We start from the raw sequence: 12,758 nt of genomic DNA, 5'->3' as shown, positions 1-12,758 counted from the left end.
GAATATTCTATAGTTATCATTTCAGTAGATTATGTGTGATTTACCTAGAAACTGCACCACACTGGTCAGAGTGCTCCTCTGGGGGGTTCTGGTTTTGGGAAGGCGAGTCCCCTGCCCTTCTGAGACCCTTAACATATCTAAACCAAACACACACACACATATTATACAAACCACTGCAGACAGTCTCTCAGGCTATATCTGCTCTTTCGTTCTACAAGTGTAAGACTTGTGACAGAAAATAGAATTGTGTATGAAAACAGAAATGTCAGGATGTCTTGTGCAAGTGAAATTAACCTCCTTTCATTGTGAAATGAATTATGCATGTAACAAATCCCTCTAGGGTGTGAATGTAGTGACTTAATTCACGGATGGTATGACCACGCAAAATCATATATCTACATGCAGATTCAGAGATCTAAATACATGCTTACATGCACACACAAACATAAATATTGTAAACATACATTAAAATATGAAGGTCAGGCACAGGTTGAGTCCATGCTGTAGTGGGGGGGGGGGAGGGGTGTCTTTATGGTTCCTCGGAGTGTGGTGGAGTTGATGGACAGATAACACGGGACACATGAAGCACAAGGACTCAGAAGAGATGCTTTCAGGTGGGATTTTATTGGAGGTCGACTCTCACATTCACACAGTGATGGAATAAAAAGAAAAAAAGAGCAAAAAAGAAGAGGTCGAAGATAGGATGAGGATATTGCAACAGCTGTTAGAAAACGGTGGATGGGGAGAAATGGCAAATCATGTCTGCAGGATTCACAAGCGAGAAAAGGCAACATGATTCATGTGATGTTTGCATGATTTGAACACAGGAGAACAGCTGAGTGGATGGCATGGCGAGGGAGGATATGGTCCAGTTGATGACTCCGAATGGGTGGGACTGATCAAGAGCAGCAAAGAAGTCGAGAGCAGCTTCTTATTATTGTACCGAAAACAAAAAAAAGTCCTCAAGCTTCAAGCTCTCGTCTTTCAAGTTTTATCAGTGCAAATTCATCTAAAGCTCATTTTCAACCCAAACACAATTCATTTTACACACATGATTAGCAGCATGAAGAAAAATGAGTGTGCAAAGAGGAACAAAGATGGTGATGGGAAACACACTGCAGCTGAGTTTCAGTATTTACAATAAACATTCAGTGACTTGTTCTGCCGTGACAGAGTGGGCACGCCTGTACCAGGGCGCCGTGCAAAATAGAGCTTCTCTTAGAAAATACATTTTCTCTACGTCTAACTTCAGCAGGTACGCGGCTCAGACTAGAATATGAGTTCTATCGATTACAATCTATTAGTTAATAAAAGCAAACTCAGTTACTATGCGTGTTTTCAAAGGGTCTGCAGGTGTGATCGGGGAGAGGAGCCCTGTTTAACCTATAAATCTGTGTGTATCATTCCAACAATGGCTTTCAGTTCACAGTGACCAAGAAACTCAACAGATAAGAAAATAAAAAAATATGAATGAAAAGATGATCAAACTCATAGTTATGAGGACAGGCAGTCTTTATTGGAAACAGGGAGTGGGAAAATACAAAAACCAAAATAATAATAATAACAATAATAATAAAAACAGAAAGAGACAGACAGGAGGGGCAGATGGGGGGGTTGATGGTGGGGCAATCGGGTGATGAAGGTTGGTGAGTGTGTGTGTGTGTGTGTGTGTGTGTGTGTGTGTGTGTGTGTGTGTGTGTGTGTGTGTGTGTGTGTGTGTGTGTGTGTGTCTGCATGTTTTGTCTGCATGTGTTGTGTTTTGTCTGTAGGTGTGTGTGTCCATGTGGCAGAAGTTAGGAGGAATTTAAAGAGCTCTTACACTCTGCCTTTATGGCCCCACAGTTAATGGGGATAAAGGGCCGGCGCGCTGCGCGGCGCAGCCTGATGACATCACGGCACATGTGCCGGGCCAGCTTGGTGAGGCGGGTGGCCTGCAGCAGAAAGGCCTGCTTGGTCTTCATGTTGGACTTGGGGCTGCCGCTGTTTCGCATGGGTATCATGTGGTTGGACTGGCGAGCAGTGTGGCCCCGAGAGCGAGGCTCCTGGGAGGGGGAGAGAGGGAGAGGCCGCTGAATCAAGCTGAACTGATCACTGAGGCTGCTTAAACATTAAAGGTGGTTTGAAAACCTTTTATCTCTAACAGTTTCTTCCTATGAGCGATGTGCTTCAAAGCCATAGAAGTGAATACAGTGTTTGAAATACAACACCACTGAGAGAAGTCAACACAAGTTTAACACAAACAAAATACTAATATCTTAGCATTTAAATATGAAAATAAAAGGAATATAGTCTATTATAACAATCCTATCTGCGTGAAGGTTGATGGAGGAGTTAAGTCAGCTTTATGGTTCTTTTGGAGGCTGCCGTTTGTTGTGCTGTTATTACTCAGAGGTGATTCTAAAATATTTTCCACCCTGCTTATGTCACTGAGCGTAACTACAGCCTCCAAATGACCGTATGATTCAGCTGAATCGGCATTTTATTAAAAACACCGAAAATGAAAACTGAACATTATAATCTTCATGAAGGAAGGATTGAATGCAGCGCTGTTGTATCAGACCGTATTAAGCTGTTGAATCATGCTGATAATGCTGCTGCAATCCAGTTATGCCAGCTGGTTTCAGGGGTTATGTTGTAGTGTGAACAGGCTAAGAGAAACATTATGGGAATCATTTGATTAAACAGAGCCATAATTGATGGTTTTAATTACAGAGTAAGTGCCTCTGTATTGAATTGTATGCAAATGAATCCCTAAAATAGAATAAACGTAGATAAAAAAAATTGGCCAATAGAAGAAATTGCTGTAATGGAAAACAGAAATAAAGCATAATACTTCTTTAAAGAAATAAGTATTTCTGTCAGCATAAAAAGGGGTAAACTACAGCATGGCAGGCGTGTTGCTTTTTTGAAGTTTCAATGAAATGCTGGACAAATCCTGCATTCCAGTGTCATCCGCACACATACAAACTAAATCTCGCTCTCACTTTTCTCACTTAAAGAAGAGGGAGGTGTGTCGATGTATTAACAGTTGGCATGCAAGATACAGAAAGTTTAGATTTGACTGAATAATTGATGTTAAACTTTACTGAGCTGCAGTTGTGTCGTGCTATGCTTTATAAAGCATCTTACTTTGGGATACAACTTTTTAGCAAGAGATAAGGTGGTTTAGAATATTGCATGAAGAACGCACTATTCTTTTCAGAATTTTCGCACATACATCGCATGTTTTTTACATGTGTGCATTCTGGCGGAGCTTACAGTAGGTACTGGACTGGGGGAGGTACTCTCCTCTGGGACCTCGGCTCTGCTAGGCATCTTCAGGCCTCCGTACTTCTTCCAGTACATCCAGCAGGAAACGCAGAGGCGGCACTGCATGTTGGGAGGGCCCCACGAGTACCACTGGGCCGACTGCATGGCTGTTAACGCACACAAACACATCATTGAAGGTTAGAAGCATCGCTGCAGAAAACTGATCATCCACCCTGTTATCAAATCCTGATTTCAGTTTTGGTGTATCAATGGGGGAGGAGTTTTAACCTCAATAAGTTTTAAGTAGAGGTCACTGACAAGAACATATATTTCAAGTTTTTTTGTGATTATTTTTTGCAATGCTTGGACTCAAATTGGTCAACGGCTGGTTTTACAAATACAAAAAGATAGCGTTTCTGGTTGCTGCTTCACAATCACAGCTTCTGCCAGACAGCTATTGTAAGGATTACTTTGTAAAGCGGCTTTATCAGCCAGTCATTGTTATTGCTTCTATTGATACAAACTGTAGCTTCTTCGTGAGCTTCAAAGAAAAGTTTGAGTATGAGTGATTACTATAATTCACAATTTAAGAAAAAGCCAAACATTATTTAAACGCTTTTTCCTCTGGGTATTAACATTGTAAATGTGATCATTTCGAAGTATGAGGATATTGCTCATTTTCACTATTTTCTGTCAATTTATAGAAAAGAAAAATCCAAACAACTGTCAAAGTGAAGGGAGATATTGCCCATAGTAACAGCTGCCGGGTTACATCGGTAGAAAGGCAGTGAGGATGAAAATAAAGGGAGCGTATCTCTTCCAGAGCCATAGGATCTCTTAAGTGAAGAATAATCATTCAGCTTCAAACACTGCCTCAGTTTCCCTTCTATTTCTCATTGACCCGTGCTCAGCGCCCATGGGATTCAATTTCACAGCTGCCGTGCTCAAACACTCACTCTCACTCTCTCACACACACACACACTCACACAACCAAAACTCACTATAGCAGCTCTCGCAGGCTCTGCCCCCGCCTGCTACATGGAAGGCCCCGGGCCCCGCTCCATTCACTGTCGCCATCTTGCCATTGGTCAGTGAGATCTGGTTGGGGTTGGGCTTGTTACTGCCAGAGAAGAACAGGAGGAGATTTAAGGAAACAGCCACATTCTGCAGTGCTTTAAATCAAGACATTAATTATGCATTAAAAGCCACGGTTACGGTAATATGCAACCAACCTCTATAAATGTGAAAGCGACTTACTATGTGGGGATATACACCTGCTTCAGTTTGCTCTCTGCCTCTGCTGCCTTCAGTCTCTTCTGCTCAAAGAGAAACACAGTGGATTAGGTCTGTCCCGAATACCATTTTTCGGGCTCCGGATATTCAGTAGTAATCAGCAGCGAATATTCGGCACGCGCTTTACCACGTGTATTTTGGTTTATTCTAGGCATTCATTTTGTTATTGTACAGTATTGTTGTTTTGTAGTGTAAATACAATAGTGTATTGTGTTTGTTACTTTCGTTGCAGTTTTATATATGTCTTAAGTGTAATTTGGCTTGGCTTCCTATTTTGTATGGACATGCTTTTATTTTGAAGGAGAGTTAGCGCCGTTGAAAGGAAGTTGTTGTTGCTATGGAAACAACGTGATGGAGAAACGGAGTGGAGATTGACGGAGAAAAGTAATATCTACATATAAAGACGGAGAAAGTAAAGGATAAAGTTCATGGTTAAGTGTTAGCACCTCCCGAAGAGGCACAAGCTCTTACGTTGATATTGGAGATTTCAATAAATTCAATTTGGCGGCTGCACTGCCAAAAAAAAAAAAAACGAACAAAGAAATTGAAAACCGAATAGTACTCCAACGACCAAATATTCGAGTACAGCCCTACAGTGGATTTATTCATCAACAACAAAACACATCTGAAAGCTGTGTCCCTACTTATCAACTATTACTTCAACTTATTTGACAACTTTCCATGCTTTTTCTGCACAGAAAATCCACTCTCCTCAAAACAGCTTTATAATATATGTTGTGGCTCTGACAACTTTTTGACAGATAACATGCTTTCTGATTGGGGAGGTGCATGGAGTTTTAAAGATGAGTGCATTTAACAGGCTGGGAAGGTACACTGAAAAGATGCTACTGAGGTGCAATATCAGAATTGTAGGATCTAATATTTCTGAAGTTTGAGTCATTGTAGAGACTAATATTGAACATTTCTTTGCCTCTGCTATCGGTTTCGACCATTAGGTTCAACATAAGACATGCAGAACATACTACAAAAATATGTTACATATATGCGGACATACACACCAAACAGCACATCAGAAACATAATTTAAGACCCTGACAAACAGCAATATGTACAGATAACTTTTCAAAAATCTTTGTTTTGTCTGTCTCATGTAAAGGTAACTTAAAAAAAAAAAAAGAGTACTCAACAGGGCACCTTTAAGCCTAACCTAAAATATATAAATGTTTAAATTACATTATGTGTAAAGCCTGAAAGAGTCTCACCTGTTGCACATATCTGTCTGTGGTCTTCCACATGTAGTAGTACTCAATGATACTAGTCAGAGACTTCCATGGCAGCTTCACAGGAGGAAGTAATGAAGAAGTGTGAAGACAGGGGAACAGAAAGAGAGACCAAGCAAATTAATGATATTAATATCTCATGTTCTCGCCATCTGCGTGCGAACGCCTTCATATATATTCATGAGAGGCAACGTGACCACAGAGGCTGAAAGCTAGCGTCTTTGCTCAGTGCTGAGCCCCAGACCAAAACACACTCCCTCACGGACACACACAGTGATTCACACATTTAATAAGTATTCATGAGCACCTGGTGCCTCCGCAAACACCCATATCCTGACTTTATTGTAGAGTACAGGTAGAGTGGGCAGGAGAGTTCAACAGAAAGAGTCACCCCCTGTTGGCTTGAAAGGCGGTAGTTAAAATTGGTGATTTTAGTTTTCCCTTTACAGAACTGTGAATCATGAAGATTACAGCAAATTCCAAATGTTCAACGTTTTTCACGGAGGATGTCTCAACATTTATAAAGAAACTCTTGAATATACTTATGCAGCATAATCAATGGTGCATTTATATACTAAGTAAGTTTTAAAAAAGCAATTTTCCACAAAAAAATCAGCTTGTCACAGAACCTGTGCTTTTTACTTAACTCTTGATTCTGTGATCACGTTTAGTATACGCAGCAGCCCACAGTGTAAGTTCAATTTCAACGGACATACATGAATACACAAAAACAATAAAGTAATCAGTCAGTGAAGAGGGAAATTACTCACTTAAAGGGTGAGCATATATGCCTACTCTGAATGAGAAAATAAATCATGCAAAGATAACCATCAAATTGAAGCAGGATCTACATTGTGTAATACATTGACTTTACATGTCACATACTAAGTTAAAAAGAGGATTGAGTGTTGAGTTACTATTGTAACAAACTGTTATAGTTTCTCATCTTAGGACTGGATCTTTAAAAATGCAGCACGTTTATCCTGTTCTTCTGGTTTCATCTCCTCATCAAGTTATAGAAACCTTTCAGGCATTCCCATTTTGAGTCTAGAGGGAAAATCTTAGCCTCATTCAGGCCTGACTGAGCTATTGAAAAACAGATGTTTGCTTCTTATGACAATTAGGTATAATATAACACTAACACACTCCTGAACACAGAATAGTGCTTGCGTTTGATATGTCGTTAAACAAACCAGAGTTCAGTTGCAAAGACAAACTTACAAAGTCTTGTCGGATGTCGTTGAAGTCTTTTCCGTATTTCTCTAGTGCCTCTTCGAACATGGCGGCCTCCGAGGCGCTCCACTCCTCCATCTCATCCCTGCAGAGCACGGGGCCGCCGGCCGGCACCAGAACACTCAGCGCACTGGACAGGTCGTAGTTATGGCGATGCAGCGTGTCCATCGCATGGAACTGCAATTGGGGGGGGGGGGGTTACAACTATCCTTTAAAGTCAAAATCAGGTACTGTGTGCGTCTTCTACTAACCAGTGTGATATCTCGCGAGGCTGCGGCTGCACTCATGTGTAAACTCGGCTGTCGGACTGAGCTGCTGCAGTCTAACGCTCGAGCAAAGGTCCCGACCGCTCTGAAAAAAGTACAAACACCCAAAAAACAAACTTAAAGAATATATTTATAAAATATAGGTGTTTACAGAAATAAAAGCAGCTGCACAGCTTCCAGTAATGAGACTAAACCAGGCTGATGACTCAAACACAACAAAAAACACAACTCTGTGCATTATACATTATTAATGCTGTTTTCGTCCAGTTTAGAAACCCAAATAAACTGTGATGAATTCTCATATACTTTTGTTTAGGTAATAATACAAAGTTACTATAATGAACTATACTTTGGAACCATCCCTCAATTAACAACAAGGCACATATATTACATTAGGGATTATATTTGCAATTATTCTTCCACAAACAGAAAAACAACGGCTGACTAATGCAACGGTTAGAGCTGCAAATTGAATGGGCATGCTGCCTAGTTTTACAGTTTAATCTGAATTCACGAGCAGTGATTAAAAGTTTGGTAGAAGGGCCTTAGATCTTATTGGTTGTTTTTCTTTGGGCACGTTGGAATATTGAACCATCTACAGATCATCTACTTCATGCACCAGAGTTAGGATATAGTGAGAGTTTCAACAAACATGACAAAAAAGTTATTACTAATAAAGTTACTGCAGCAATATTATGGATAATCTGTCTTTAGTGACATTTCAGAAGTTGCAGCTGCAGTCTGGAGGGTTCATAACATGCTGTCAGAGGTGAGTGTCTTACCGTGCCACCACTAGGAATTGGTCTATCTGTTTGCTGGAGAGCGGACACTCTGGATACCACAGCTTCTCTTCCAGCTTGGACTGGTCCCTGTCATCTGCCTCACCTGCAGCACACACAGAGGCAACAGTTTACACACAGCACGGGCCAAAGGGGAAGAAAACTGAACAATATTTTGGTTATTTGTAAAATATTCTAATAATAATGAACTAGCCTTGAGATTACCACATCAAATGTCCCGGTAGAGCTAAGAGATTAAACTCAGACAATTTGACTCCAGACACTGTTAGAGCTCGGTCATGTTTTCAAGCTGGATGTGTGAAAGAGGATTAAGAGTCAAGTCATGGGACAGTATCATTTATTATTCTCGTCCTGGGTAGACTCGTATAAACAGAGAGGGTCAGTCATGTGCTTGCACTCTGACTAAACTTACAGCAGATTATTTAAAAAGGCAGCTATTGTCCCCATTTATGAACAAAGAGTGCATATTCACAACACTAACTTTCCCTGCTGTAACCTCTCGAGTCTAGTCGCACACAAATACACATATTGGAAACGTAGATAATGAGGCTAGACATTTGACATGCTCGGGTGTAAACAATAAAACCTGGAATTGTACATTTAAAATCACATGTTCTGACTGACCCTCTGGTAGCATTTCAGGTACGTCTGCCTGAAAGCGCGGTCCCACTCTGATTTCTCCTTTGTCGGCCAGAAGGGTTTTCTGTGTTGGGTCGTACACCAGCGAGTAGAAGAACGTATCCTGAAGAGAACAACACACACATTTTAGAAAGGCACATGGTTCCAAAAAAGGCTCTAATGTCAAACTCAATGTCTTCTCTATTATACATAGTTGACATTTGTATGTAACAAAGATACCTGCTGCTACAGAAAAATTACTTTTCTCTAGCTGAAATTACATGTACGGATTTGTCTGTCGAAGGAATAATAAATGTAATGTTTTAGCCATGAGGTGTTGGTAGGACCAAAAAAGTAATCCAACACTTTCATGATTGGTTTTTAAAAAAAAATGATATTGCACACAATATTTTTCCTACATTGTATAGACTTAACGATAAATCAAGAAAATAATCAAGTTATTAGACAACCAAAAAGTTAACTTTATCAGTAAAAAGATTAAACCTGCGATAACACAATCTGCTATAAGCACAAAACTGCAACAGATGACAACTCCAGTTCTTTTCTTTGGCCCACCTCTTTGTCAAGGTATGAAAGAACGGCTTCTGTCTCATTCAATAACGCTACACTGCACTTCCCCCTGAAAGAGAGAAAGAAAAAGAGAGGGGGGGGGACAAGCACCGTGTTAAAACACAGGAAGTGGGCAGCACTAGATTTGTCAGTTCATGGCTGTATGAATGACTATCCATGGGCACTGCCTGCAGATGAGATGTGAGGTTCAGTGTGAGAGTGAGTGAGTGAGTGAGTGAGTGAGTGAGTGAGTGTGAGTCACTGTACAGTACCTGATGTGTGTTGCAGGTAGACTTTCGTACTGCCGGGAGAGGAAGAGCTCTCTGTGGCGAAGCTGGTGTTTCTGTTTATCTGACATATCTGTCTCTACCGGGCTCTCCTTCTCTTCTTCCAACTCCTCTGCAAAAAACACAACAGAGAAAAATAAATAGCTTGAGCTTAATGGTGACAAATAACAGACTGACCCATTATCAAACTCACAAATGGTCTCAGCCAAACTCATCCATTTATCTCTTCGATTTCATAAAACACCACTTAATGACATTTCATAACTGAGCTTTCTTCTGCAGACTCCTAAAATGGCTCTCCGAAGTTTTACAGTCAAACTACTGCTGCACTTTTACGCCCAGCCAGCACTACTTTAAGAAATTACATTTAGGAGAACACAGTGTTCATCCATAAAACTGGATTAGCTGCAGCCAAGTCGCCACAAAAGACTCAGCAGCTAAACATTAGAAGTTGTTGTTACAACGTGTAGGCATAAACATAGTTGCCAATAGCAGATGATGTATATTTATCTCCTATAACACTATTTGTTTTCACTCTTCTGGCTCTATTACATCCATTTTGGAAACAGATTTCCTGTTTCCTCTGTCCAAATAAGTCACATTGTAAACTACACTTTGCTTTTTCAAAAGGTGCTTCATATTGTATGTCCGAATAGATTTGGAAACCCCCTCCTGCCAGACATTTGTGATATCAGTTTGTGGAGGGCTGCGTGTGACAATTACAAAAAACTTTCCGACACCGACCATTTGAAATGTACGCCCACTTCACAGCGTGATTGCGGAGGTGAGAAGCAGTCAGGGTTTGAATTTCTTTCACAAGTTCTTTTTTTTTCCAGTCTTGCCAACTGCATCTGTCATATTTGATGTGAACAACACCATGAATGTCTTCCAAGAGAGACTGTCTGTAAGAGTTTGCCTTTATAATCAAACAGTATTGCATTCCCCCCCCCCCTCTCTATGTGGACCAGCTTCTCACCCTGCTCTCATTGTGGCTGTTTAACCAAACCCATTTTAAGTTTTAGCCAGCAGGTTGACGTGTACATTTCCACTCTAAGAGGAATACGCTTAGGGCAGGTGTATGCTCAAAAGTGTATTTAGTGGTTCCGAATGGGCACGCGTAGGTTAAAAACCTTCTGTCATAGTTAGTGGCAACATATCATGGGAAACATTACACTCTTTGGGTTGTTCAACAAGGGCATTCAAGGTGTTTCTGCTGCTTGTACACAAAATAAGTGTTACAAAAAGAGTTGGTGAGAGCAGTTCAAATCCTGCTTATTTCCAACTTACACAACCATGAAAAACAAACAGGAGTTGGGGATCAATAAAATATATCTAATCTAAGTGTGTGAACTTGGCTTGGGGACAGTTCATTTCTGAAAAGTAATAAAACCTTTGGAAGTTGCCACTATTTCCAACATCAGATATTTGGGAGGGAAGGAGATTTCAGACGATGAACACCCCCTGATAAGCACTTCAGATGCAGCATACCAAACCCCTCACCCCTCACTGTGTCTCTGATTGGCTCAACATTTTTCAAAGTCCCTTCCTTTAGATTTTAGTGTAAAATAGACTTTCTGATTCCTGTATAAGTTGCTGTTCTTACTTTTATCCAACAGATAGCAGCCTTGCAGTTTTCTGATATGCTCTGATTCAGCTGATGCAATAAGAAAAGGTTTTTTTTTTTTTTTTAAATCTGCTGCTGCTGCTGTTTCAAATGGAAAGCCTTTCACTTGCAAACCACTGTCAGGACACTGCAGGAAGTCCACCTATTGATTCTCTTGAGGTTAGCGACTGTTTACTAATTCATTGTGGCAACATTTCGGCAGTGGATGTGTAAATGCATGCACCCAAATTTTGCAAAGTCAAAATAGTAAAAAATGTATCTAAGATAGTTTTAGGTGGTTTTGAGAGCAGCAAAAACAAATATTTTCACTACAATAGGCAAACACTTTGAGCACCAGGAAAAGCGCTATATAACTAACAACTATTATTATTACTATTTTGTTAGGGAGGCAGTCACAGTAATCTCAGCGGAAAATACATTAAACTCTAGAAAAATAAATTCAAAACTGTTTGCACGGCTTGATAACAATGGAACATTTCTATTTTTAAGACAATCTGAACCATGGCTCTATAATCCAAATATTTAACTGTAGCTTGGTCATAAGTACAGACAGTTAAGATGTGTTAGCTATAATACTGCACATTCTGATTTATATGTGTGTATCACATTCACCGTCTGTCCTTTTATTTTCCTCCTGAGCCATAAACTGTGTGACTTTTATTTTTTTACAATGCAAATTGATAGGCAACGCTAAATGGTACTGTTACAGTATCTTCTGTGAGCAGCTGGTAGACGACGGCCTCAAAAAGCTTGTGGAATTGGCACTGTGCTGCGAGGAGTGCATATGTCCATGCAAACTGTACGGTTCACATTTTAATGCTTTATGTTTACAGAGTCTAGCCAAATGAGCACAACTGGTTTTCCCCAAACGGTTTGACCACACAGAGAGAAAAGAATGAGATAAGATATGTCTGTCTTTCCTGTCAGTGCTGATTCTCAGGCAGAAAAATCAACACCAACTATTATTTTCTGGCTCTACTGCAGCTGATTTCTCATCATTACATTTCATTTAGCTGATGCTTTTATCCAAAGCGACTTACAATAAGTGCATTCAACCAAGAAGATACAAACTTGAAGAAAACAGAATCATATAAGTACATCAGGTTTCATAGAGACAAAACATTTCAAGTGCTACTCAACTGGATGTAGATAAGCCAGTCCTTTGTTAGTATATAAGTGTTTTTTATTTTGTTTTTTTTTTTTTTAAATTGTATTGCTTTAAGTGGAGTCGAAAGAGATGAGTTTTCAGTCTGCGCCGGAAGATGTGTAAGCTATCTGCTGTCCTGATGTCAATGGGGAGCTCATTCCACCATTTCGGAGCCAGGATAGCAAACCCAATGGTTTTTGCTGATGGAAACTTGGGTCCCCCTCGCAGTGCGGGTGCAGCGAGCTGTTTGGCTGATGCAGAGCGGAGTGCACGTGCTGAGGTGTACGGTTTAACCATGTCCTGGATGTAGGAAGGGCCAGATCCATTCGCAGCATGGTACGCAAGTACCAGTGTCTTGAAGTGGATTCTAGCAGTTACCGGAAGCCAGTGAAGGGAGCGGAGGAGCGGCGTGGTGTGGGATAATTTAGGAA

At 40.5% G+C, this 12,758-nt stretch overlaps 1 protein-coding gene across 5 annotated transcripts in view; it reads right to left on the bottom strand.

Annotated features, from left to right (window-relative positions):
- mta3 (metastasis associated 1 family, member 3) overlaps positions 1-12,758 on the bottom strand; it is a 31,565-nt gene that overhangs the window by 11,253 nt on the left and 7,554 nt on the right. For all 5 annotated transcript variants that reach the window (XR_013803888.1, XM_079658535.1, XM_079658534.1 and 2 more), the window contains 12 exons: positions 9,542-9,668; positions 9,276-9,339; positions 8,706-8,823; positions 8,064-8,166; positions 7,267-7,366; positions 7,004-7,192; positions 5,765-5,839; positions 4,507-4,565; positions 4,251-4,369; positions 3,259-3,416; positions 1,820-2,042; positions 45-137 (listed from right to left, as the gene is read on the bottom strand). Coding sequence is in view for 4 of the 5 variants with exons in the window: in XM_079658535.1 (XP_079514661.1) it covers positions 45-137; positions 1,820-2,042; positions 3,259-3,416; positions 4,251-4,369; positions 4,507-4,565; positions 5,765-5,839; positions 7,004-7,192; positions 7,267-7,366; positions 8,064-8,166; positions 8,706-8,823; positions 9,276-9,339; positions 9,542-9,668 (1,428 nt within the window). In the remaining variant the exon portion in view is untranslated. The remainder of the gene's footprint in view (positions 1-44; positions 138-1,819; positions 2,043-3,258; positions 3,417-4,250; positions 4,370-4,506; positions 4,566-5,764; positions 5,840-7,003; positions 7,193-7,266; positions 7,367-8,063; positions 8,167-8,705; positions 8,824-9,275; positions 9,340-9,541; positions 9,669-12,758) is intronic.

This window comes from Notothenia rossii (assembly GCF_949606895.1).
Source record: "Notothenia rossii genome assembly, chromosome: 11".
Lineage (NCBI taxonomy): Eukaryota > Metazoa > Chordata > Actinopteri > Perciformes > Nototheniidae > Notothenia > Notothenia rossii.
The sequence above is the reverse complement of the archived record's forward strand: the minus strand, read 5'-3'. Positions and strand labels throughout refer to the sequence as shown.